Genomic DNA, 26,631 nt, shown 5'->3' on the forward strand with positions numbered 1-26,631 from the left:
ACTAATGAAAAGGTTCCCAACTCCACTCAAAACAGGGATAGAAAACCTGGTCTATTTAATAGAATATAAGCATATAAGTAAAAAACAATTGGCAGCCTCTCAGACTAGGAAGTTGGTTTGAGTGGCCGAGAGGAAGCATTTATGGGACGATCATCAACTATATACAATAAGACCGAAATGCCCAATGCTACATCTGTCTTTTGTTGCATACATTTGGCCACTCTCAGTAGCACTACCTTTGAGATAGATAGATATCCATCTATCACTTTGTGAGCACATTCACATGTCTTAGACAGGTCTGCAACCCTGCCTTTCACCATTATCACCTAGCATACAGTACTTCCACTGCAGCAAGGGATCTAGGAAATGGTATGCACATGAGCCCACCGTGTCAGCTTATAAGGGTTCCATGTAAATATGGATTTCAGGCAAAAGGTGACACGTGGGCTAATTTGCATGTCATTTCCCAGAATCCCTTGCTGCAGGGGAAGCACTGTATGCTAGGTGATAATGGTGAAAGGCAGGGTTGCAGACCTGTCTGAGACATGTGAATGTGCTCACATGTTATCTTTTTATTTGCTAAAACTGTGGAGGTTTCTTGTTGCCTTTTTCACCCACCATAACTTAAAATGTGCTTTCCCCCTCCCGAGTACCACCACACTTTTGTACACACACCCACTTCATGGGTACTGCCACAACATTGTTCCCCCCAAATACTGCCATATTGTTGTGTACACCGTCCCCCCAATTATGCCACACTTCAACTTTCTATTAAATCTATTTAATTTTCACACCCTGGTTTATTTCTTCTTCTTTTTTTTTTTTAACACAGATGTAAGCAATATTGATGCTATAAAAATAAATCTTTCTAAAGTAGTTGAAGATCTTTGTGCCAATGTTTTAACCCAGTGAACACATCACTGTCATTGTTTTGCACATTTACGGACCAATATCGGCAATACCCATATTAACCAGGCTGTGTGACAGTGAGCGAGCGACCACCCTGTTCTCTATTTTAGTTCAGTTTGCTCAAAATTATTGAACACAAAATCCATTGGAGGACATGCACTTGTAACCTGATTTCTATTTGCCTTTTGCTCCCGAATGAATCCAATGAGATCTATTTCTTTTTATAGCAAACACACTTTTCGCAAGAAAGCTGAATGGAAAGTACAAGTGTGAGCACCTTGTCCCGACAGCGGTCTACCAGCACATGAAAATGCACAAGCGAATTTTAGGGCACCTCTCCTCCGTGTACTGTGTAACATTCGATCGGACTGGCAGAAGGATATTTACAGTAAGTGGTTGGTGTTTTGTATGTATATTTTAAGTTTATAGGGCCAACCAGATACGCAGCGCTTCATAACTTTTACATTACAATGCCATTACAGTACATGGAAAATAATACAGATGGGATAAGTGCAGAAAGCCATAAAGGTAACATTGGGAGAAAGGAGTCCTGGCCCTGAAGAATTGACCATCTGGTGTGGGGAGACTAACAGAAACAGAAGTACAGAGTACTTTTGAGTGCATTGGTTAGAGCAGGCCTGCACAACTCCAGTCCTCGAGGGCCGCAAACAGGCCAGGTTTTCAGGATATCCCTACTTCAGCACAGCTGTCTCAATTAGTGGCTCAGTCAGACTGAGCCGCTAATTGAGCCAGCTGTGCTGAAGTAGGGATATCCTGAAAACCTGGCCTGTTTGCGGCCCTCGAGGACTGGAGTTGTGCAGGCCTGGGTTAGAGTGTAAACGAGCATACTGTAGATTAGTACATAGCGGTTATCCAGGACTATTAAAATCTCTTTGAACAACGTTTTCAGATAGTTGTTTTTAAGTTGGATATTGGCAGAGTTCCACTGGTTTGGTGCTGCATGTGAAAAGGATTGTAGGCGTTACATAGCTGTAATGACACAGGGTAGAGAGATGGGCCTGGGCAGAGCGAATATTGGTATAGTGATGAAAGCTGAGATATAAGGAGGGGCAGAAGAGCCTTGAAAGAATAATACTTTGGTAATATGATGATTTTTTTTTTTTTTTGGAAGTCTGCATCGTTTTCTTGAGAGAAGCGGAGAAAGATCAAGAGGGGGAGATTGAGGCTATCCTCACAGCAGCATTTTGAATAGCTGGAAGGGTATGCAGCTGCAGGGCAGGGTGGCCAATAGGGACAAAATTGCAGCAGTCCAGATTGGAGAAACAGAGAACGTTGTATTTTAGCAATGACATGGAGAATGAAGTGGCAAGATTTAGCAATGCCATTAAGGAGTAAGGTGATGGGAGAACAGATCAGAAAAGTCTAATATGACACCTTAACAACTGGCTTGGAGAACTGGTTGGATTGTATCTGACTGTGATGGAAAGGGTACAATGTGGCCTGATTTAGTTTGGATTATGGGCAGCTCAGTCTTTGACATATTGAGTTTAAGGCGTCTAGGTGCCATCCAAAATGAGATTGCCATGAGACAATTGGAGACCTGGCACTTTACTGCAGGTTAGATGTGTGATGTGGATAGATAAAGATTTGTGTAATTTGTATAGAGTTGAAGCCACATGAATTAATAAGGTCACCAAAGAGTGTGTATAGAGAAGAAAAAAGGAGAGGTCACTGAGCCTTATGGTACACAGACAGAGCTCGGAAGAGGAGACGTTGGCAATAAGTATATTAAAGGAACGACGAGAGAGGTAGGAAGAAAACAGGATAGGTCTTTGATCCTTGTAGGAGACGAGTGCAGAGGTATAATCGGGGAGACATAGATTTGGGGAAATAAACATTTATTTAGCCCATATCTTCAAACAATACCGCTTTAAGGCAGCTTACAAAATAAACAAAATGGCCTACCCCATTTTATGAGCCAACGCATACTTCCCAGCCCCTACTACCCAGTCTCTATCTGCAGGTCTGGGAAGATGGGCCTCTTCCCAGTCTGTGACCGCAAAGTCCAAACCGTTACCTGTAAGCAGAGGGCTCTTTATACCAGTCTCTGGATCTGGGTTGGTGTCTGTGGGGGGACACCCTCTGGCGGTTTCCAGTGACCGCTGTGTCCTGGAATAGAGGGTTTGCTTCCCTGGGATCCTTCTCTGCCAGCAAACACCTCCCGTGTTTTCCTGCAGTTTAAGCAGAAGGATTTTCTACCTGTCTGATGAGCCAGATGGAGACTGGCTAATTGTCTGTAGCTGCAATTAACCTGCTCCCTGCTGGATTCATTAGCCAGGTACATGTTTTCTATTTGGAGCCCCTTTAGACAGAGGGTAAGGCCCTGTCAATCCTGAACACCATGGGAGTGAAATGTGTAAAGGAGAAAAGGGGGTGGTCAACCGTATCAACGGCTGCAGACCGGTTGTGTAGAATGAGAATGGAGTACAGGCATACCCCGCTTTAAGTACACTCACTTTAAGTACACTCGCGAGTAAGTACATATCGCCCAATAGGCAAACGGCAGCTCACGCATGCGCCTGTCAACACGTCCTGAACAGCAATACCGGCTCCCTATCTGTACTGAAGCTGTGCGCAAGCGGGGAGACTATAGAGCCTGTTACAAATGCGTTATTTACATCAGTTATGCACGTATATAACGATTGCAGTACAGTACATGCATTGATAAGTGGGAAAAGGTAGTGCTTCACTTTAAGTACATTTTCGCTTTACATACATGCTCCGGTCCCATTGCGTACGTTAATGCGGGGTATGTCTGTAATGTGCTTTGTATTTAGGAATGTGCTTGGTTCTTTTGGTGAGTGCTGGTTCAGTTGAATGAGCAGTGCAAAAACCTGATTGAGGATCTAGGAGTGCATAAGGCGGGAAAAAAGCATGCAGGCAGATGTGAGCAGTTCCAGAAATGTAGATGCAACAGGCAGGAGAGAGACAGGATGATAGATTGGTTAATGGGGTCAAGGGTGGTGTTCATAGTAGGTCTCACAGCAGCATTTTTTAAAGCTGCAGACCGAGCAATATCCTGCATGGGTATTTAAAAAAAAAAAAAAAAAAAAATCAGTTCTGTACTTTGAGAAAATACTTGTAGCATTTTTTTAAAATAACTCTGAATTACATTTTTAATGTATTATAATGTAACAAGGATTTTTTTTGTTTCTGTAGCAACCATTTACAAAGTCACATCCTCTTTCTCTTCTGAAACAGGCTCTGGCACACCCCGTTTTGAGCCCTGTCCTCTCTCTAGCAGTGCACCAATTGTTTCTAGTGACTGTTTGGTCACAGGATCTTCACCACAGAACTTTGCATCTTTGATCCTCTTCTGCTGCACTGACAGCCATTTAGTGAACCCCCGAGCTGAATCTTCACCGATTGATCACATGAGAACGGATCGATCGCCAACTTAGCTAATTACTTATTGTGTGGATTGTATTGATGCAAATGTTAAAGGGCGGGAAAAAGAAACAGCCGCTTGGACTGTTGCTTTAAAGGGAAAGAAACATACCAGAGAAAAGGGAAGAGTTGAAAATAAGTAAGTGCAAGGATCAGAGTCAGAGCGAGAGGTCATAGGAGATGAGAAGAATGGGATCAAGTTAATAAGTAGTGGAGGCAGAGTAACAGATACTTTCACGACAATTACAGGTGTAAAGGAAAGCACTTCAGGCATCTTCTCTGATATTGTGTGTGTGTGTGTGTGTTCTGCAAAAGTTTCAGGAGAGACAATTAGTAGGATTGAGGAGCAAGTTACACTGAGAAAATGAGTCGTTGCTTGGACCTGTGAGTGTTAGATTTAAGGGGAAAAAAATGGATAGCATGAAACCCAAAGGATGGTAAGGACAAGAGAACCGATCATGTCAGATCATGTCTAGAAAAAAGCAGTTGGGTGAGAAGAAATCCCACTTTCCCATTACCATTATATATTAGAAGGAAGGGCCCCCACAGGAGAGTGCAGAGTCCGAATCGGAGCCAAATTTGTCATAGCATTTCACTGGCCTTCCTCTGTGCTTATCACGTGGCTATTTTTGCTGAACTTTCTTGCTGTCAGAGAGGCCAGTAGCACATTGCAATGCATTTGGAGGCCTCTGAAAGCAAAACGTTTTACAATAAATCGATGTGTATTTCTGGTTAAAAATACAAAAATGAGTTGATTCCAGAGTTAAAATTCAGAGCCAATCTTTCAGTGAGATTAAGTTTTTTGTACTGAATGTAAGTGCTGCTGGTTCTGACTTTTTTGTTTAACATTTTAGTTAACACGTTCTTAACATAAACAATCATGTTATACCGTGGTTTTGACCATGTTACAGCAGTTCCTGCCTTAAAAGAGCAGTTCCCCCTACTCCATTTTTATTTGTGTTGCCGAGATTTTTTCTTTTCCAATGATGGTAACCAGGGGTCCCCGCAGAGCCAGGCACTCCGAGCCGGGGTCCTGCACGTTCCTGGGATACTTACCGAAGTTACTGTGTTTAACGCTGGGATGTTAACTGAGGAACTTTTTATGGGAGACATTTCAGCTTTAAACGAGCATGGGACCTTGTGCACGTTTTTATTTTCCTTATTTTATTAAAGGGGCCTTCGTAACTGTTTCTTACCTGTCAAGTGTCAGACTTGTGTGTGTTTTTTTATTTATACTGAAAACGAATCCCCTTGTTTCTAGGTTTTATTGGTACCTCTGTAATTTGTGCCTGATTGTTCCACTCCCCCTTCTCAGTTGGGAAATGGGGGCGCTGGAGAGGACTTGTGTAGGTCCTCCAGTTGGGAAATGGGGGCGCTGGAGAGGACTTGTGTAGGTCCCTCAGTTGGGAAATGGGGGCGCTGGAGAGGACTTGTGTAGGTCCTCCAGTTGGGAAAGGGGGGCGCTGGAGAGGACTTGTGTAGGTCCCTCAGTTGGGAAATGGGGGCGCTGGAGAGGACTTGTGTAGGTCCTTCAGTTGGGAAATGGGGGCGCTGGAGAGGACTTGTGTAAGTCCTCCAGTTGGGAAATGGGGGCGCTGGAGAGGACTTGTGTAGGTCCTCCAGTTGGGAAATGGGGGCGCTGGAGAGGACTTGTGTAGGTCCTCCAGTTGGGAAATGGGGGCGCTGGAGAGGACTTGTGTAGGTCCTCCAGTTGGGAAATGGGGGCGCTGGAGAGGACTTGTGTAGGTCCCTCAGTTGGGAAAGGGGGGCGCTGGAGAGGACTTGTGTAGGTCCTCCAGTTGGGAAATGGGAGCGCTGGAGAGGACTTGTGTAGGTCCTCCAGTTGGGAAATGGGGGCGCTGGAGAGGACTTGTGTAGGTCCTCCAGTTGGGAAATGGGGGCGCTGGAGAGGACTTGTGTAGGTCCTCCAGTTGGGAAATGGGGGCGCTGGAGAGGACTTGTGTAGGTCCTCCAGTTGGGAAATGGGGGCGCTGGAGAGGACTTGTGTAGGTCCTCCAGTTGGCATTAGTTTTTCTGTTTCTAACTGATGGGAGTTTCAGAGAATTCTCCATAATGGGAAAATGTTCCCCAGTCATTTCACTGTAAGTAGGATTTGAGTGCCCTGTGTGACTATAGGAAAGTGGCTCGTAAGATAAACAGGCTGCAGTTTATTTCCCAAAACAGTTTTTTTTTTTTTTGGTCATTTGTTTTATGTTGCTGATGGAAACAATGTCGTCTTGAAAGCTGACAGAGCAATAGCCTAATATAATGGTTGTTTTAGTGCAGCATAATACATCAGAACTTGTGATATATCCATGAAATAAGTCTTTCTGCTCTGGCTCTCTCAGTACATAGATAAGAGCAGCAGTGTTACTGCTTTCATGCTGGCTTCAGTTTTGTAACGTTCATACTAAAGGGACTATTCATTTAACACTCCTGTCTGCCCATATCCTGACTTGCGTGATGACCTTAAATCCCATGTGATCTTCAGATTTTATTTCCATTAAAAAAAAAGAAAAGAAAAAAGTCTTGTAGTACTTAAGCATCTTGAGAGAATAATAGTTTTGCCAGCTCACTGCTGTCTTGTTAACAACTGTGGGGAAGAGATAAACTAGCAGGCAAGACGCTTTGCTTTTATCAACGCATTTCTCTCCTTGGCTTTGCAATGAACAGAAGGCAAGACGTGTCTCTGAGCGACTCATCACGGCTACTCCGTTTATTTCCCACAAGAGGGGGGAGGAATTGGAGCATAGTGGGGGTGCACAGAAGTCACTGAAGCTTTGGCTTTAATTCCCCGCACCCCCCTCTGCACACTGCAGGCCGTGTGATTTGTCCCAGCTTTGCTTTCCATGTCCAAATCCATTTACCAGCTTGCGCTGCGAGTATGGAGTTTGGGTAGCAAGAAATGTAACACTATCTGGGGTATTAAACTTCGCAGGAATTCTCGGGAGGGTAATGGTTATATTTGTGAATACTGATGCTAGTGCCATGTGTAAAAAAGGTGGAGACTTAACGCTTCCATGCTTTCACAGTGACGAATTATCCTCACACTCAGGTTTTTATTTTACATTCCTTTTGTTGAAGATTTCAGTCACATTGAATGGGAATCAAGCTAAATATAATGCATCTAAAACAGTGGCCAACTCCAGTCCTCAAGGGCCACAAACAGGTCAGGTTTTAAGGATATCCCTGCTACAGCACAGGTGTCTCGTTGTGGCTTGGTCAACTGCTGATTGTGCCCCTGTGCTGATGCAGGGCTATCCTTAAAACCTGACCTATTGTGGTGGCCCTTGAGGGCTGGAGCTGGCCACCACGGATCTAAAATAATTGCTTGCGGGAGGATATTCCTGTAGAATATTTGACCAACCAAGACTTATTCTTCGTATTTCTGTTCCACATGTATGTTTGTGCAAAGTATTTAATACATTGCCTCACATTCGTTTAGTGAGCAATAGACATCGCTGGTCTTGAATAAGCAGGCAATGATTTTGAAATGGTTGGCTTACTGATTGCAGGCTGTCTGATGTCTTACCCGAATGTTTTATTTCCTCTGAATATTTTAGCTAAATGAGGCCAGCGGTGTACAGACACGTTGTCATGGTTTGCCTTTTTACGCATGCGTAACGAAGTTATACTTAAAGTGGCCTTACCTCTTGGGGTTTTTTACATTTTGGCTCCGGGGACCCCTTGCTTCCTATAAAGGTGCTGCCGGTAGCCGCTTTGGCATCCCTGGCAGCTTCTATAGGCCCCGTAACGGGGGACTTTAAAGGGATTGCTGGTATCTCTTCATTTTAAAGTTGAATATCTCAGGGGCCCCCGGAGCTGAAATTATGGTGATGAAGCTTAGGAGACACCCTACTTCCCACCAAGGGGGTGGGGATCATTTTATCTATATATCCACCTCATTTGGGAGGGTGGGAAAGCATTACTGTTTTATGACAACGGCTTCATGTTTGAACTGCCAACAAGCAGAAATACTTCGCTTGACAACATTTTTATCTCTGTAAGTTTGGATGCAGCAAGCGTTTGGATGTAGTTTCACTGCAGGTTTTTCCTCCCGTGTTCAAATCATTGCAGACCCCTATAGCACGGTATGAATGAAAAAGCTGAATAGAAAATAAACATGGGGTGGAATGTTTTGAAGGGATGGACCGTTTTTGCACTCAGACACGTGTTAGGCATAAGTTGCCAAAAGCTTACTGCGGAGATGCGTCCCCACATAGCAGCAAGTGACTGCCAGTGACTAGAAAATACTCAAGCATAGGTGAGGCTTGATCCATCTAACCACGTACGCATAACTAGGTATTCTCTGAATAACATCATACATGTCATATTTAATTATATTATTGTATTCTTCCTATAAGGCTATTCAGCAATATTTCCTCTTGAGTTTGTTGTTTAGCAAACACAGTATATTAGGTTGAAAGAAGCCATTAAGTTCAACCTTGTTAAATTCTAACCGTGCAAAGAATTCCTTCTCTATTTATAGTTGTATTGATCCAGATGAAGGCTAACAAAAACCCCAATTAAACAATTGACCATTGTCATAAGGGAAATACAATTGCAACCTGCCTATGAAGCCTATAAATTGATTGGTCAGTTGTATTTGTTGTTTGAAGGATGGGTCTGTGTATTGATTTTTTTTGCTTTGTTTTTCCCCCCCCAAATTGCCTTTTTGTTTTACCTTTTCGCTGTGGTTACATTTAAAATCTATCACTAGTGTTTAATCTCCCCTCCCCTCCCCCAGACATTTTGCTCTGCTTTCTGGAAATTACCACATTTTTTCCCCAGAGAAAGTTGTAATAAAAAAATAACGTGTTGTATGTTTCGTTAGATTGGTGCATGGTATTCAACATGCAGTCCTAGATTTGCATTGCAATTAAAACATATTTTTGATATTGAACCAGCCGCTAATCGTTTCTGTTCTGTAATGCATGTGGACAACTAGGACCTGGTGGAGCTATAAAAGTTGTGGTGCATTGTAATGAACCAACATGGCCATTCTTAATAATTATAGTGTACAATTATTTCTTTCTTTGTTTTTGCACAATGAGGTTTTTTGCGCTGTCTCTTTCTTTGTTTTTGCACAATGAGGTTTTTTGCGCTGTCTCTTTCTTTGTTTTTGCACAATGAGGTTTTTTTCGCTGTCTCTTTCTTTGTTTTTGCATTGCACAATGAGGTTTTTTGCGCTGTCTCTTTCTTTGTAATTATAGTGTACACATCTTTTGAACGCCCCCAGGTCCCTTCATGTGGTCAGCAAGTATGGACTTAAAGCTCCTCACTGAATACACAGTAGTCAGCATTGCTATGTTTCTAAGTGGGTGTATGTTCTACAATGCATTACCTATGTAATTAAATTGTTTTCCATTTAAGATCTGGAATGCGGTGTTGTAATTTCTGATTAGTTTTCTTACCTAACAGTAATATGTTATATATGGTAATTAAATCGGTAGATTATTTAGAGTGCGTTGAGCAATATGATCATTACTCTTCTCTTCCTGCGAGCCCTTTATGCCCTCTGACTAATCAGACTATTAATTGTAGTGGTGACATGGTTAGCCTGATACCTGACTGCCTCTACTATCTTCGATTGATGTACTAAAGAGGTTTAATTACTTGAACAGAGGAGAGATGCTTTAAAATAAAGACGGCACCATAGTGTTTCCAGATGAAACTGGAGCAGTCTCTTTCGTTGCAGAATCACACTTTTTTTACGGTCCAGGGTTAGCCTGAAGCGCATGTCATTTTTATTAACCGATTCAGCTCTGGAGGGATTCATGGGAAATAAGCATTGAATTAAAACACTATTGGAGCTAAAAGTTTAAATTACAATACAAAGTGCACGCTGGGTTTAGGCCACTAATTGCAGTATTGCATAACACACTGTACCTATTTCTTTGCCCATATTTTCTTTGAGAGGAATATCCCATGCATAGATTTTTTTGCATTATATTTCTTGGAGACGTTGGTTGTCATTCACAAATATTAGAAACAAATGAATACACCAATGTTGACTTATCTAGTTTGTAGTCCGTCCTGTACATTGTCCCTTGTACACTGAATGGATCATTTTGTTTAAAGGTGCAATACCCCTCCACCCCCCCCACCCAAATATAATCGATTTGGAAAGGGTTGTCTTTTAACCCTTGAAGTGCCAGAGGGGCCGTGGGTGCCTGAGTGCCACAATCCGTCCGAGACAGCACGGTCACGTGACCCCTTTCAATAGCGGTCATGTGACCAAGGTGGCCATTTTGGAGGAAACTACTGTAGGAGAATGCAGGACGCGACCAAATCCGGAATAAAGAAGCCCTTTTGACACTGTGTAATGGTTCCCCTGGAGTGCTAGTCCCCATAAACGTAGTGACTACATTCTGGGATACTCTAAGGGTTAAAAGCAGATTACCATCATGTGCCAGGGATTTTATCAAAACAATATCACACCTTCTCAGATGAGGTTATTTGAGGCCAACCAGTATCGCTAAGTAAAGGGGGCTTAGCAGCCAAGTGAATATATATTTTGGTAGGAATAAAATACACTGTAAGCTGAGTGAGCAGGGAATAACTAGAAGTGAAAACGGATATCCTGCAGCAGGGGTGTGCAAACTCGGGTGGGGGGGGGGGGGGGGAATTTTCCAGGGGGAGTGTGGCAGTTACAGAGGTCCCGCGCTCTCCCCAAAGGCATTTACTTGAAGTGCCGGGAGACCGCGCCAGACCTCTGTAACTTCTCCTACCTTGTTTTTGGCGGTGTGTCGCCATGGTAACCCGGTGTCAAATGACCTCACGTTGCCATGGCACTGTGAGGTCATCACATGACCCCGCTGCGTCATTTGACACCGGAGCTGAGGAGAGCAGGGGGAGGGGGGGAAGAGGGTGCGCAGGGGGAACACTTTGCGCACCCCTGTCCTACAGTAAAGTATTGTGATGAAATCTATTAAAAATGAAAAAAAAATACACGCTGGGGAACTGCACATTTAGTTGGATTTTACTTTTCAACTGGCGGGTCTGTAAAGAGCCTTGATGTGGCCCTCTGTTGCCCGAGCAACTAGTATGAAATCTGCAGGAGCAAAGTGTCGCTTTTCACACTCACTTGTACAGTATTGAAATATAGTATTTGTTAAGTCTATAAATGAATGCAAAATGACATTGCAATAAGCGTGTTGTCCTCCTGCTCCTAGATGAAGAACTAGTTGAAGAGCCCTGTAGCAGGACCTCCATAGCACGCTCAGTGTGTGAGCGGGGATATTTATATTCACACACCACATTTGGCAGTATATATTATATTTTTATACCTCGTCTTGTTTTTGAATGTTGCCAGTGAAATCCTTCAGAGCTGATTTTATCATGTTGATTGAACAAATCAGCCAAACGTATTCAAGGTGCAAAATTCCTGTTTGGTTGCCTGCCCAGGACAGATAAACATTGATAATGCACCTAAAATTTGCAGTAACCTACTCACTCAGGTAATTGGATTGGCCAGCAGATCAGGAGGGCTGTCGGCAGCTGCGCATGTAGAAAAACCTGTGTGAATGTATCAGCAGCTTGTAGCGTCTTTATCAGGAGTGGGACCTGGCATTTCCAGGCATGAAAGCTTGCATTTTATTTATGCATCGCTTAGCCAATACAGGTATCATTTTATCCCAACATTTTTTTGTTGTACCTTTTCAGTGACCTATATGTCATAGGCAAATAGTTATTTTTTTTTTAGGGGCAGGTCGAGCTGACTGACTCGAACAGACATGAAGCTCCCTCCATGTCTTTATCTTGGGTATGATCGCTCCAGGAGCAGTCGTGTTATGCGGAAGTCCCTAAGATCTGGTGTCACTCTGTTGCTGCCAGTCCGCTGGCATTGAAAATGTTAAATAGGTTAAAAAGTTAATACATAAAGCAGTCCGTTAATATGAGACACTTGTTTCTTGTGCTATCATTATTTGCTGCTACTTGAGTGGAGTTTTTTTTTTTTTTTTAACATTCCCCCAGTTTGTGTGATTGGTTTTTGGCGCTCGCAGCTTGTGGTTTCACGGTTGCAATAACATTTGTCATGTGATTTTACCCCCAATGCATCGCTACATTTTCAGCACTATGTAGTGCCCTGCAGGGCATGGGAAAATCCCCAAATCCGTTGACGTTTCACTAGGCAGCTAGTATATGTAAAAGCCGGGCAAAATAATTTCCCCCATCCCTCCGTGAAGATTGCTTTTAAATATTCTCTCGCACAACACCCACGGTGTCTTATTTCATTGCTGATTTCTCTCACTGATTTATACACATGTCAGTGCTTTGCATGAAAGTGAAGACTTCCATCTCTTTCACATACTCCATCACCATTATCTTGCCCTGCTTCCTCTTATCACGTGGCAGCTCTGCCACCTCCTTCATGCCTTCCCCTTCTCCCCACCTTCTATGCTTCCCCCTCTCCATCCTTTCCTCTCTCGCTTCCGTCCTCATTTTCAACCCTCCTCCGTTTAACCCCTTATCTCCAAGCCCTCACCCACGCTGTTAATCCATTTTACAGCCAGAACCGCTCTTAACCCCTCCTTGCCACATCGGAAGTCTTTTCTTGCTGTCTTTTAATCCCCATGCACCTCACTTCATTCCTTCACACAAAGGGATTTGCTACCATTTACATACCTGCTGGTGGTCAGATCAAAAAAAGGAATATTCTATCTATATTCATTTTTAAATGAAATCATATATGAGGGTTTAAAGAATTGTATTGCCTTGTTTAGAAAATATAATTCCTTGCGTGATGAGCATTCAAAACTAACTTTACTACTAGCACGCTAAATATATTTTTAATTGACTAAATGTCAACATTTTTCACTTGAGTAATGACATGTAGACATGTCTGTGTATGTCTATATCTATCCATCTATCTCCCCTTCAGATAACTTTTAACTGTCACTTTGAATTTTAGGGCTCCGATGACTGTCTTGTAAAAATATGGTCGACGGATGACGGTCGGCTCCTTGCAACGTTAAGAGGGCATGCTGCTGAAATCTCCGATATGGCTGTGAATTACGAAAACACCATGATCGCCGCTGGAAGCTGTGACAAAATGATCCGAATTTGGTGTCTTCGAACGTGCGCTCCACTGGCTGTACTGCAGGGTCACAGTGCGTCCATAACATCACTACAGGTAACAGCAGCTACGTTCTGTACTGCAGGGTCACAGTGCATCCATAACATCACTACAGGTAACAGCAGCTACGTTCTGTACTGCAGGGTCACAGTGCGTCCATAACATCACTACAGGTAACAGCAGCTACGTTCTGTACTGCAGGGTCACAGCGCGTCCATAACATCACTACAGGTAACAGCAGCTACGTTCTGTACTGCAGGGTCACAGCGCGTCCATAACATCACTACAGGTAACAGCAGCTACGTTCTGTACTGCAGGGTCACAGTGCATCCATAACATCACTACAGGTAACAGCAGCTACGTTCTGTACTGCAGGGTCACAGTGCGTCCATAACATCACTACAGGTAACAGCAGCTACGTTCTGTACTGCAGGGTCACAGTGCGTCCATAACATCACTACAGGTAACAGCAGCTACGTTCTGTACTGCAGGGTCACAGTGCGTCCATAACATCACTACAGGTAACAACAGCTACGTTCTGTACTGCAGGGTCACAGCGCGTCCATAACATCACTACAGGTAACAGCAGCTACGTTCTGTACTGCAGGGTCACAGTGCGTCCATAACATCACTACAGGTAACAGCAGCTACGTTCTGTACTGCAGGGTCACAGCGCGTCCATAACATCACTACAGGTAACAGCAGCTACGTTCTGTACTGCAGGGTCACAGTGCGTCCATAACATCACTACAGGTAACAGCAGCTACGTTCTGTACTGCAGGGTCACAGCGCGTCCATAACATCACTACAGGTAACAGCAGCTACGTTCTGTACTGCAGGGTCACAGTGCGTCCATAACATCACTACAGGTAACAGCAGCTACGTTCTGTACTGCAGGGTCACAGTGCGTCCATAACATCACTACAGGTAACAGCAGCTACGTTCTGTACTGCAGGGTCACAGTGCGTCCATAACATCACTACAGGTAACAGCAGCTACGTTCTGTACTGCAGGGTCACAGTGCGTCCATAACATCACTACAGGTAACAGCAGCTACGTTCTGTACTGCAGGGTCACAGCGCGTCCATAACATCACTACAGGTAACAGCAGCTACGTTCTGTACTGCAGGGTCACAGTGCGTCCATAACATCACTACAGGTAACAGCAGCTACGTTCTGTACTGCAGGGTCACAGCGCGTCCATAACATCACTACAGGTAACAGCAGCTACGTTCTGTACTGCAGGGTCACAGCGCGTCCATAACATCACTACAGGTAACAGCAGCTACGTTCTGTACTGCAGGGTCACAGTGCGTCCATAACATCACTACAGGTAACAGCAGCTACGTTCTGTACTGCAGGGTCACAGCGCGTCCATAACATCACTACAGGTAACAGCAGCTACGTTCTGTACTGCAGGGTCACAGTGCGTCCATAACATCACTACAGGTAACAGCAGCTACGTTCTGTACTGCAGGGTCACAGTGCGTCCATAACATCACTACAGGTAACAGCAGCTACGTTCTGTACTGCAGGGTCACAGTGCGTCCATAACATCACTACAGGTAACAGCAGCTACGTTCTGTACTGCAGGGTCACAGCGCGTCCATAACATCACTACAGGTAACAGCAGCTACGTTCTGTACTGCAGGGTCACAGCGCGTCCATAACAACACTACAGGTAACAGCAGCTACGTTCTGTACTGCAGGGTCACAGTGCATCCATAACATCACTACAGGTAACAGCAGCTACGTTCTGTACTGCAGGGTCACAGCGCGTCCATAACATCACTACAGGTAACAGCAGCTACGTTCTGTACTGCAGGGTCACAGCGCGTCCATAACATCACTACAGGTAACAGCAGCTACGTTCTGTACTGCAGGGTCACAGTGCGTCCATAACATCACTACAGGTAACAGCAGCTACGTTCTGTACTGCAGGGTCACAGCGCATCCATAACATCACTACAGGTAACAGCAGCTACGTTCTGTACTGGAAGAGGCATTCGAGAAATAGATCTTATGCAAAAATATTAAATAATTATTGAATATGAGTAACGCTAAATACCCTCTATTGGTAAAATTACTGTATGCAGAAACAGTGGTGATACATATGCAAATTACATTTTTTTCTATTGTTGTCATCTTAACCCTGTATACCAATAGTCTTTGTAATGTACGAAATCTTGGGGAAATGATGCATGTCAGACAATGGAAATCTGCTCAGCTTCCATTTTAAAATCTACTACCCAAGTAGAAAATACAGAAATGACAAGTTTAGTCGCAAACCAGGTGTAATGAGCAGTACATTGATTTTTAATTCTCTTGTTATCTCCTCCTAGCAGTAAAATGGTTAAATGCCTGGTCTTTTTTTCATTGCGGCATTTGATTTGGTTTTTAAGTGGACAGGCTTAGTGGGTCTTGTTATAAGCGGGAGGCGCATACATAGTACTCCTGAATGGAGGAGGTGATGTGGTGCTAAACCCGGCTGACTTCCAAGGATCCTGTTTTGTAACACACCATATCATAACCTAATATACACTGCAACACAACGGTTCCCAGGCTGTGGTACAAGCCGTTCTCATACTAGACAAGATCCTACAAAGTGCTCTCCAAACATGTGACTTCTAAGGCCTCGGCCATGCTCCCTGCTGGCGCGCTGAGGCGCAGGGAAAGCGGGTGCTTTCCCTGGCCTTGCGGTTGCTTACCGCACGCGCTGTCAGCGGGCGGGCCGGGGGCGGGCGCGTCACTGGCCGGGGGCGGGCCAGTGACGTCACAGAGCTGGTTCGCCCTCATTGGGCGAACCGCTCACGTGACCGGCCTGTTTCGCCGACAAGCAGGGGAATTTTAAATTCCCCTAAGACCTACGCTTCCGCGCGCTTGCGGAAGCATAGGTGAGCCCCTACTAAAGCCGCTCTAGTTGCGGCTGTAGGGGCTCAGTGCTGAGCGGGAGCAAGCAAGCTCCAGCAAGCAAGGAACATGGCCGAGGCCTAAGCTGTGGGAGAAAGAAGTACAGAAACAAAGCTATATAACACGGTGGGTATTTACCCAATACGTGTATTTTCTACAGTTGGATTGTAGTAATTAACAAAGATTAATGGGGAAAAGTAGACCTAAGAAACAAAGACGTGGATTGGTACTCTGGCAAAACAATAAAATGGTGCTCTGTTTTGGTGTTTCAGAATGAAATCATGTTGGTAAAACCTCAAACTCCTAATAAAGCAGATAGTTAAAAATATAATCTGGAATATGTGTTTCATTTTGTTAATATGCTAGATAATGGTATTTTTTCCTCCTGAATTGTGAATAAATAGAACATTTATTTGAGACCACAGTTTTGAATCAACCATAGCACTAAATGTCTGACCTTTTGTGGGCTGAGCTGGAGTAACGGCTCTGTTCAGCTAATCTCACAGCCGTGATCTTTTATTCCTTACAGTTCTCACCGTTGTGCAACGGATCTAAGAGATACCTCTCTTCCACTGGGGCAGATGGCACCATTTGCTTCTGGCTTTGGGATGCTGGCACCCTCAAAATAAAGTAAGTTGCAACTCCTCCTCATCCCTTTATTCGTCCCACCAGCCAGTTCCACTCGGCACAATCGTGTTTAAGTGAAGTTGAAAGCAATGTTTTTCTTGTTTTAAAAAGCTTCAAATTTAGACACAAGCCCCACTGGGAATATTAAAACATAATACTAAATTAGCACTGTTTTCTTAATTGACTGACACAACGGACGAAAGAACATGGAAATGATCAGAAGCAGAGACTTATAGTGTTTTAACTGTGGTTGCTAATTAGTTCTTTCACATGTTTTTTTTTTAATCAATCTTTCTCTGAATTTTGGGACTACTGTAGGATTTTGCAGTGAGCAAGAAAGCAGAATGAAAAAAATATAAAAAGGGGGTGTGTGCCGAGCGCGCACTGTAAGTGAAACTTCTTTGTGTTTTCGCAGTGAAATTGTGTTTTGATTGAATGAAAGACTTTTGAGTGTAGAATTACAATTTCAGTGACAAAACACAAAGAAGTTCCACTTACAACGTGTGTGCTTAGCACACACCTCCTCCTATTTGTGTTTGTCTGAACAATAAATTATAGACTGCTCTGTTCCTGTGACAAGGAATTTTTTTTTCTCTCTGTGTGCTTTCAGTGTTCTAAACTCATTGTTACAGCTGGATGGGGAAAGGTGTGTGTGTGTGTGTTTCTGCTTGTGCGCTTCTTCACGTTTCGGTGTGTATGTGTGCGTCTCTGGTTCCCCTCTGTGCGTCTCTGGCTCCCCTCTGAGCGTGTGTTTCTGTGCCCCCTCTGCGGATGCGCCGGTGGTGTTGGGTGTCTCTGAGCATGTGCCGGTGGAGCTCACCGCCCCTGCGCATGCGGAGGTGGCTGGCTTTGCGCATGCGTGGAAGGTTCAGGCCGCCTCTGCAGGCACGGAAGATGCTGGCTGGGTCTGCGTATGCGCGAAGGCGCCGGGTACTACTGCGCATGCACGGATGTTGCCTAGCACTACTGTGCATGCACGACAACAGCTGTTTTTGCGCATGCGCGGATGTCACTTCTGTTACACTTTTCGTTCCCAATGAAGGAGATTCAGTCCTACGAAATTGTAGTAGCTGCCAGCAAAGAAGTTTCACTTCAAAAATGAACTTGTTCAAAAGCTATATAGAGGTATTTTTTAAAATTGGCAAAACACAATGCACTTTTTTTTTTAAAGTTCTAGGATTGAAGCGGGGTTAATTTTCGCTCTGGGGAACCCCGGCTTCCAGAGTTTCTTGCCTCTGTATGGGGGAGCCGGTATCTCTGGAGTTTAAATGTCTAGGTCACGTGGGCCAACAGGAACCCGCAAGGGATGACGTCACGACTTCCTATTGTCCGCGGGACATTTAAGCTGCCGTTTCTTTAGGCACACAAGTTCCCTGGCTGCAGAGATGCCGACTCTGCCTACGGAGGTAAGTATCTCTGGAAGCAGGGGGCCCCTGAAGCTGAGATTCACAGTTCAGCTCTGGAGACCCCTTGCTTCAATCCTATAAAGTAAAAACAATTAAATGTAGTGCACGATGTTTTGTTGCTTTAAATGCTGGGGTCAGTTTCTAGTATTGTAAACACGTTTTGAGTATATATTTTTAGATTTGTAATGTTTGCTCTTGGTGAGAAAACACCCTGATAAAGCAGTATGCCATTTTTGTATTTCTTGCACAAACTGTTGCTATGAAAAAGGCTTTGTTGCAGGTTGTGGTGACTTTTTTTTTCCACTGGGGTTTTCCCAACAGTTATATGGGGGGGGGGGGGGGGTACATAAATTAAAAAATAAAAAGGGGGGGGTGTGGGGGTAGAGAGGGAAATGAAAGCCCAGAACTCTCTGCGTCAGCCTGCGGGCCCTTTTCCATAGCTTCGTCACCCTGGGGCACAGCCAACCACATATTAATAAACGGGGCGCGTTGACCGCAGCCCTTAGGACACATAGGGGACGTACCCGGATACATCTTGGCCAGACGCTCCAGGGTTAGGTACCACCTATATAAAACTTTATAAGCATTTTCTTTAATCCGCGTACAAATAGCGCTTGTGGCCGCTGCTTAAAATATCTCTCCCCCCCCCCATATTTCTGGCTCCAGAGTTTGGCCTAAATCTCTCTCCCAGTGTGCTATAAAAGGGAATTCTTTTTCCAGGGAAGGGAGAAAGATTGAGGAATAAATAGTCGATGTCGACCCTCTTTGGGTTGGAGCTTTGTGGCACAATGTCTCAAAATGTCAGGGGTGGGGGTAGGCCTCCCTGAAGAAACCTCTGGATCTGTAGGTACCTGAAGATTTCGCCACTTGGATGATTGTATTGGTTTGTGAGGACCCTGGACTTTTCCGTGTTCATAACATCCACTATCCTGTGGATCCCCTTAATCTCCATACTTCAAAAACTGACCTAGTCATGCCCGGGGAAAACTCTGGATTAAAAAATAGTGGTGTCATCACCAGTTTTTCAAGATTGAGCTTCGAAACCTTTTTATTTTTGTTCCACAAACTAAGATTGTGAGAAATTGAGGGCAAACAACCTCTTGCTTTTTTGGGGGGAAATCCTAGGGGACCACAGAATTGATCTTAATTCCAGCGGAGCCAGCAGTTCCGCCTCCAGTTCCACCCAGCTTTTACTTCCTGCCTCTGAGTTCCAGGCTAGTATCTGGCTTAATTGAGCTGCTTTATAATAGGAGAGTAGGCATGATACAGCTAGTCCTCCTTTCAGTCTGGCTTGGCTGCGAATGGTCCTGGCCAATCTAGGGCTCTTATTATTCCAGATAAAGGATTTTATATGGGATTGTAAATCTTGAAGTTCCCGTGATGGGACCGGAATGGGTAGTGTAATAACCAGATATAAAATTCTGGGAAGGAGATTCATCTTAATTGAGTTAATTCTGCCAATCCAGGAGATGTTATGATTGGACCATCCGGCCAGGTCATTTTTGAAAGGCCTGAGGTGGCCGGGAAACTTGCATTATACAGAGATAAGTAATAGTTTGTCAGGAAAATACCTAGATACTTAATAGCTTTACTACACCATTTGGAGTCGAAATTTACTGAAATTAATTTGATTGTTTTTTTAGGCAGGTTGATATTTAGTGCCTCGGATTTATTGCCATTAATGTTAAAGCCTGAGAGTCTACTAAAGGACCCAAGTTCCTGGAATAAATTTGGGAGCGATATAAGTGGCTTAGCCAGTGTCAGAAGCGCGTCATCCGCGAACAGCTATTTTGTATTGTTTGCCCCGAACAGAGAGACCCTCTATATTAGGATTGTTTCTGACATGGCTAGTCATTGGTTCGAGGGAGAGGGCGAACAGCAGAGGGGGATAGTGGACATCCTTGTCTGGTGCCTCCTTTGATTGGGAAGACCTCTGACGCTGTTTCTGAGCATAGCAGCCTGTCTGAAGGAGACGTATAGAGGACCAAAATAGAAAGGAAGAATCGGTCCATGAAACCAATTTTTTTTTAGAGTGCCTCTCATGTATTCCCAGTCTAGACGATCAAATGCTTTTTCCACGTCTAAAGATATTACCAGAGATTGAATGTTTGTTTGTTAGGCGTGAGCTATCAGATCGATTGTTCTCCTTGTGTTGTCCGTCGCCTGTCTCCCCAGGACTTGGGAGATGGACCAGATCGGGCATTACCTTATTGAGGCGGTTGGTGAGAATTTTTAAAGAAGATCTTCAGATCTACATTTATCAGTGATATCGGCCTGTAGCTGGCGCAGCATGCGGGGGTCTTTTCCTGCCTTGGGAATGAGGCATATATGAGCATATATGAGCTTGTAACATCGTATTCAGGAATTCTGCACCATCTAGTATGGAGTTAAATTGCTTTTGTAGATGGGGAATAAGAAGACGGTCACATATTTTGAAATATAAATTTGAAAACCCATCTGGGCCTGGGGATTTGTTTGGCTTCAGGGAGCTGATCACCTCTGCTATCTATTCTGGGGTAATTAATTTGTTTAAGTTATCTTGCTCGTGTTCGGGAATAGTGCGTAACCCTGACTCAGATAAATATTTTTTCAACTCCTTTCCATAGTTCTGGGATTTAGCTGCTTTTTTACCATCATATAAAGGAGGCCCCCGGGCATGCGGCGGGTTCCGTTCTAAGGGCCCGTCGGAAAGCAGAACTGGTGATTTTCGGCGTATGCGCAAACCGGCAATTCCCACCTTCTGCGCATGCGCAACCTCCATTCTGCGCATGAGCACCCTCGGCAACCGCCCGTTCTGCTCATGCGCGACCTCTGACTTCCGCCGGATCGCCGAGAAGCGGGGCCTTGCTGTAACTTACTATAGAAAGAGTGGAACTCTTTTTCAAATTTAACCGGGTTAGACGTTAGATTCCCCAAGTTCGTTCGAATTTTATGGATGATTGACTGGGGTTTTTTATGCCTAAGGCGATTTGTCAGCATAGAGTCTGGCTTGTTAGCCTTCTCAAAGTATCTTTGTTTTGTCCACGTCATCGTTCTTTTTGCCGCCTCGGACATGCAAGCGTTAAAAGTTCCCCTCTGCGGGTCGTCCGCTCCTGCAAAAGTTTTTTAGAAGGGTTGGATTTATGGTATTGCTCTAGATTTGTAACACGGATCCGCTTATAACGCGGTGTGAGCGTGGCTCCTGAATTAGTAAATGTACCTTTCTTAATTCCCGCGACTGAGGACGCGACCCAGCTCCTCAGACACAAAAGAGACTGACCCGGAAGTGGCGCCTCGTAAATTAGGTCGGCTGTTTTTTTTTTTCTCTCCCTATTCTATCCAAATCTTTATTGATAACGGACAAAATATCCCCTGCCCTTACGTTAAGGGCATAGACTGTAGGGTCTGTCAATAGTAAACTATAGATGAATATGTGCCTCTTAGAGCCCTAATCACAGGTACGTCTAACGTTACCCCATACCCTTGCCTGGTCTGCCTGATTAATATAGTGTGTAGACTATTCCGTCCATGAGTAGGAGGATGTGATTATCACAGCAGGCAAGTGTAACAGTGTAGTGTACAAACATATGCCGTTGTATTGCAAAGAGGAATACTGGCACAGATATAAAAGTATTAGCAGGCAAACGAGCAGACTCCGTGTGAGTCTGATCACGATCCGGCAAATGAGGGGAAACAACCAATTAGCCGTTGGGTCGTGTCGATTAACCTCTTGTTTCCTAATTTTACGACTAAGCATAAGTACAGTATGTATAGCCCGTATGTGGAGCAGACACTCGGGCAAACACTACGGGTCAGATATTAACCCTATAGAGCCTGAAGGCAAAAGGTCTTGGAGGGGTGCTTGTGAAGCAACCTATGATCTCGCTTATTAACTTGCTTGAGTGCCACCGACTTTCAGACACGTGTACCACATGGAGGCTTGGTGTTGCGATCACGTGGTCGCAGGTAGGCCCCCTCCCAGGACGTGAACAGAAATGATGTGTACTCCACTTCCTTTCTGAACGTGTTCCGGCGCGGGGCACGCGGTGTCACAGAAAGCGAGCACTTAATTCCTGACGTCTAAGTCAGTAGTGGCCAGCTCCAGTCATCAAGGGCCACCAACAGGTCAGGATTTCAGAATATCCCTGCTTCAGCACAGGTGTCTCAACCATTGATTGAGCCACCTGTGCTAAGGCAGGGATAACCTGTAAGAGGCACTTGAGGCTTGGAGTTGGCCACCCATGCCGTACGTCATCAGGCCCCTAGAGTGCCGGCACTTATGATGTGCTGGGTATGTTATGAGGCACTTGGTGTTAAAGGAAGAACATGAGTTTTTCCCATATGTAGTTTTGTGATCCTACAGGTCCGTTCTCCATAGAGGTCGCATCGGCAAAAAAAACATTGACTTCTCTAGGACCAATAAGGTAACTAGAACTTAGAGCTAGCCCAGACAAAATGCTTCTCAAGATGTACGTGCTGAGTGCAATACACACGCTCTGATATGCTGATAATCCTTAGGAGTTACATTGTTAATAAAGCAGTGGATTTTGCAATATGCATAGTAAATGAAACGTAATACTTCCTGTGCAAGAGCTGCTGATGTGACTTTGTATGGAAGAGCCAGCTTTTGGCAAAAATTGTTTGAAATATTAAGTGTCTGAGAGGTTGAAATGAAGCTCTACCCAGAGCAGGACGTATTCTGGGGACAAGATACTAACATTATGAGTTAAACCTTTTTGGAGGGAGACTGGGGGATTTTCAACTGTTTTGATTGCGGTGTCACCTCTGTGTACTATACAATGTAGATTTTTGATTGTAAGATGGTCAGTCCCTGTACCATTGACTCTTTAATACCTGCTGCACAGGGAAATAGTGATTTTCCCAAAGTCACTAGAAGCTTCTACTCGGTCTTACTGTATATTCACTATATAAAAACACCTACTGTGTTGGGAGAGTGTTATCTGCATTTCTGCAAAAGGACTTCAGTTGCAAAGCAACATGCTACTGATGTCTCTAATAGTTAGTGTCATTTTCGCAGGGGGGAGGTATTTGTTTTTGTTTATTTTACCATAGGCGGGAAGCAGAGGGTCTCCTGAGCTGAACCACATCAATTTCAGTTCTGCGGACCCCCTGCTTTCCGAGATACTTACCTCTGAATGGGCTGCTTGTTGCAGCCTCGGCGGGGCACGCAATATGGCCGTTTAAAGGTCCCACGTCACACTTCTTTAACGAGACTTAATCACTTTGAGGATCGCATATATGTATATAATACACATGATCACTAAATATTTCATTTATGGCTCTAAAAATGAATGAGTACTGTGAACATGCAGCGCCATGTACAGATTTAGCTTTTAAACTGGGGGAATTTGAAGAGGTGCTAACGTTGGTGATGACGAAAGTAAATATATAAATAAGTTACATTTATTTTTATTTTATTTTTTACAAATAAAGCAAATACCTGACGGAATATACATTTCAAAGCTACTCACAGGGGGATAGACATATAACATGGATGTGTTGTGATTTTCATACAGACTATGGCTGCCTCTAAGCTTTTAATTTCATGACCCTAAATGCCCACATTGCAGTGTTATTTGGGCCAGAGGTTACTCATTGATGAGATGGGAAAGAACCCAGTGTTGGAAAAGTGTCTGATTTCAGCCGTAGAGAATCATTTATTAAGTTGTTTGGATGCCATTTTTGATATTGTAAGTTTAAAAAAATAAATAAAAATCTCTTAAATATATAATTCGCTGTGGGAAAATGTAAATTCATCTTATCGCTCTTTACTTTAATAGTTACCAACATTTTTTTTTTTTTTACACTTTACACAATAGTTTTACTTTACCTCCTTATTCTGTTAACATGGTCATTTTATTTTGCCAAATTATGCAGTTTGTTTTTTATATGTGAGAAAAATGCTAAATAATTTATGCAGGCCATTTCAAATGTCTACTCTGTGAGTTTTCTGCTTTGTAACTTGTTCTGAACACTTCAGATTGTGAATCCCTGCGCATTTCTCCGTTGCTATAGCTATGAGAGCTGAAGTGACGCAAAGCAAAACAAACATTTATTGTATCATATTTAATATTGCTTTTATTCCCCCGTTAAGCTTTCAAACCTTTTAAACATACCCTTAAATCATGAAATAACCATTAATGTTTGTAGCGAATGTATTCCACAGCAGTCTGCTTCTACTTTTTCACGGCTATTCATATGTAGGACTGCACCTTGAAATGACCCCATTATATTCTGCTGTGCTGTTAGGTAGGAAATGTGTATTGCTTGTACACTGCAGCTTCCACTTTGATATTGCAGTAAATTACCACCAAGTTTGCTAGTATGTTAATTATGTTCTCAGGAGATTCCGAGCTGCAACACACATATCGGTGTTCTTTCTCTGCACAACTGTTTCCGTTTCCATTAGTATGGCATATAGGAACAGACTCCTGCTGTCACATCAGTTTGTTTACGATGAGCAGAAATATCAGATTTTTGCCACGGTGAGACAAATAGCCCTGGTAATATCTGCAATTTTGGATTTCCGTGTTGCAGCTGTGTGAAAATGCAATCTTTCCAGAAACTGAACATCTGCACCCTGCATCCAGCAATTCACTGGTTTAAGCGCTTCTAATAATGAAGTCTAATATTACTATCCTGTAAACGACAGGCAGCCATCTGCCAGCTTGTATTTAATTTTCAACCCCATTTAGTAACGCACATCAGAATTATAATAAAGTGGGAATTCTCATGTACAGCGTGTCTACCATTATTAACATGACTCCATATTCAAGAGTGCTTCTTAGACCACAATGGGACCACGAATGTGGTATACGTCGCTCAGATCTGAGGGCTGAATTCATAGCAAAGTCACAAATGGCAGCCACTTTTAAAAGCCTCTGAAAATGCTATTTTATATAAATCCCTAAAATAGAAAAAGACTAGAGAACTTCCCAAGAAATGTAATAAAGGTGATAAATGAAATTCACACAGTATAGTAATTCTAATGACTCAGTAGGATACATGACACCCCTTATCACCTCCCCTTCAACAGCATAGTGGCTGCATGTGGATCAGTGGACCTTTTTAAGGGTCCGCCGAAATGTTTTCTTCCTGGCAGAAAGTTAGGCTAAGGGGAAATCTGAGGAAGTACTTCACCGAAAGGGTGGTGGTTTTGCTGAAAGGCCTCAACATTGGTTGTAGGGGCGAATACAGTAAGTGGATTCAAAAATGCTTGGGATATTCAGAAGGTTATCCTAAATACAAGAGCATGCTAAGGAGGTTTCCCAGCGGGTAGGCATATGCCCAGAGTTGGTGGATTAAGTAGTTCTCAGGTGCCATCAAATTTCTAGTGGCTGTGTTCTGAATAAATTGTATAACCATAGTAAAAAGTAAACGGTCAAGGCATTGACAATTAGTAGGCTTCGTAGAAAAGATAATGCCTCTATCGCCTTGCCTTCATTGCACTCCTGGCCCGATTTGGTAGCACGGTTAATAAAAAGTTGTTTTTGTTTCTCTCTCTCTGCAGTCCACGGCCCACGAAGTACACCGAGCGACCTCGGCCTGGGGTCCAGATGATCTGCTCTTCTTTCAGCTCTGGTAAATACCGCTGACGGTCTCCCAAGTGTACCACTATATTGTGGGAAGGGTCTCATGCACACGGCTTTCCTGCTTGAGAAACTGTTTTGATAAAATAATGAATAAACTGTGTTTTGGCACGGAAAAATAAAGGCGGCTTAAACGATATATTCAGCAGCTACAGCAGAGCCTCCCACACAACGGAACGGGTTTGTGTTTAGAAGCACCAGTTGTTGCTTGGCACTTCCAAGCACATCTGTCCCATCCCTTGTTACCTTCCCGTCTTGCACAAATGTGCTTCTCCATGCAAGAAATACAACTCTGTTTTTCACATTCTTTTAGGGGAAGTGTGACAGAAACGCAAACACAAGTGATTATATAAAAATTGTATTAATATGAACAAATCAAACTATTGCAATATAGCAATAAGATAACAAATTACGTTATGATGTTACAATTTACTCCAGTTATAAAATGATGTTACAGATTACAGAATATATATCTATATATCTATAGATATATATCTATATATATATCTATCTACTTCATCCTCCTGCTCATATCTTGTGTAGAGGAATTTCTTCATTTCATGATTCAGGTCAGCCTTGTGGAGCTGCTTACTGGAACATCCTCTTCTGCTGGAAAAAGCTAACTTGCCTTAGGCCTCGGTCCCGCTGCGCTCGTTGGCGCGGGCGGCCATGTCGCGAGTTCCCCAACCAGCAGGGGAATCCT

At 43.7% G+C, this 26,631-nt stretch overlaps 1 protein-coding gene across 2 annotated transcripts in view; it reads left to right on the forward strand.

The window, feature by feature from the left end:
• The window catches only part of PHIP (PHIP subunit of CUL4-Ring ligase complex), a 171,318-nt gene that overhangs the window by 60,728 nt on the left and 83,959 nt on the right, over positions 1-26,631 (forward strand). For both annotated transcript variants that reach the window (XM_075597969.1, XM_075597970.1), the window contains 4 exons: positions 1,137-1,297; positions 13,232-13,453; positions 16,836-16,936; positions 25,850-25,920. In XM_075597969.1, coding sequence (XP_075454084.1) covers positions 1,137-1,297; positions 13,232-13,453; positions 16,836-16,936; positions 25,850-25,920 — 555 coding nt within the window. The remainder of the gene's footprint in view (positions 1-1,136; positions 1,298-13,231; positions 13,454-16,835; positions 16,937-25,849; positions 25,921-26,631) is intronic.

This window comes from Ascaphus truei, chromosome 4 (assembly GCF_040206685.1).
Source record: "Ascaphus truei isolate aAscTru1 chromosome 4, aAscTru1.hap1, whole genome shotgun sequence".
Taxonomy (NCBI): domain Eukaryota; kingdom Metazoa; phylum Chordata; class Amphibia; order Anura; family Ascaphidae; genus Ascaphus; species Ascaphus truei.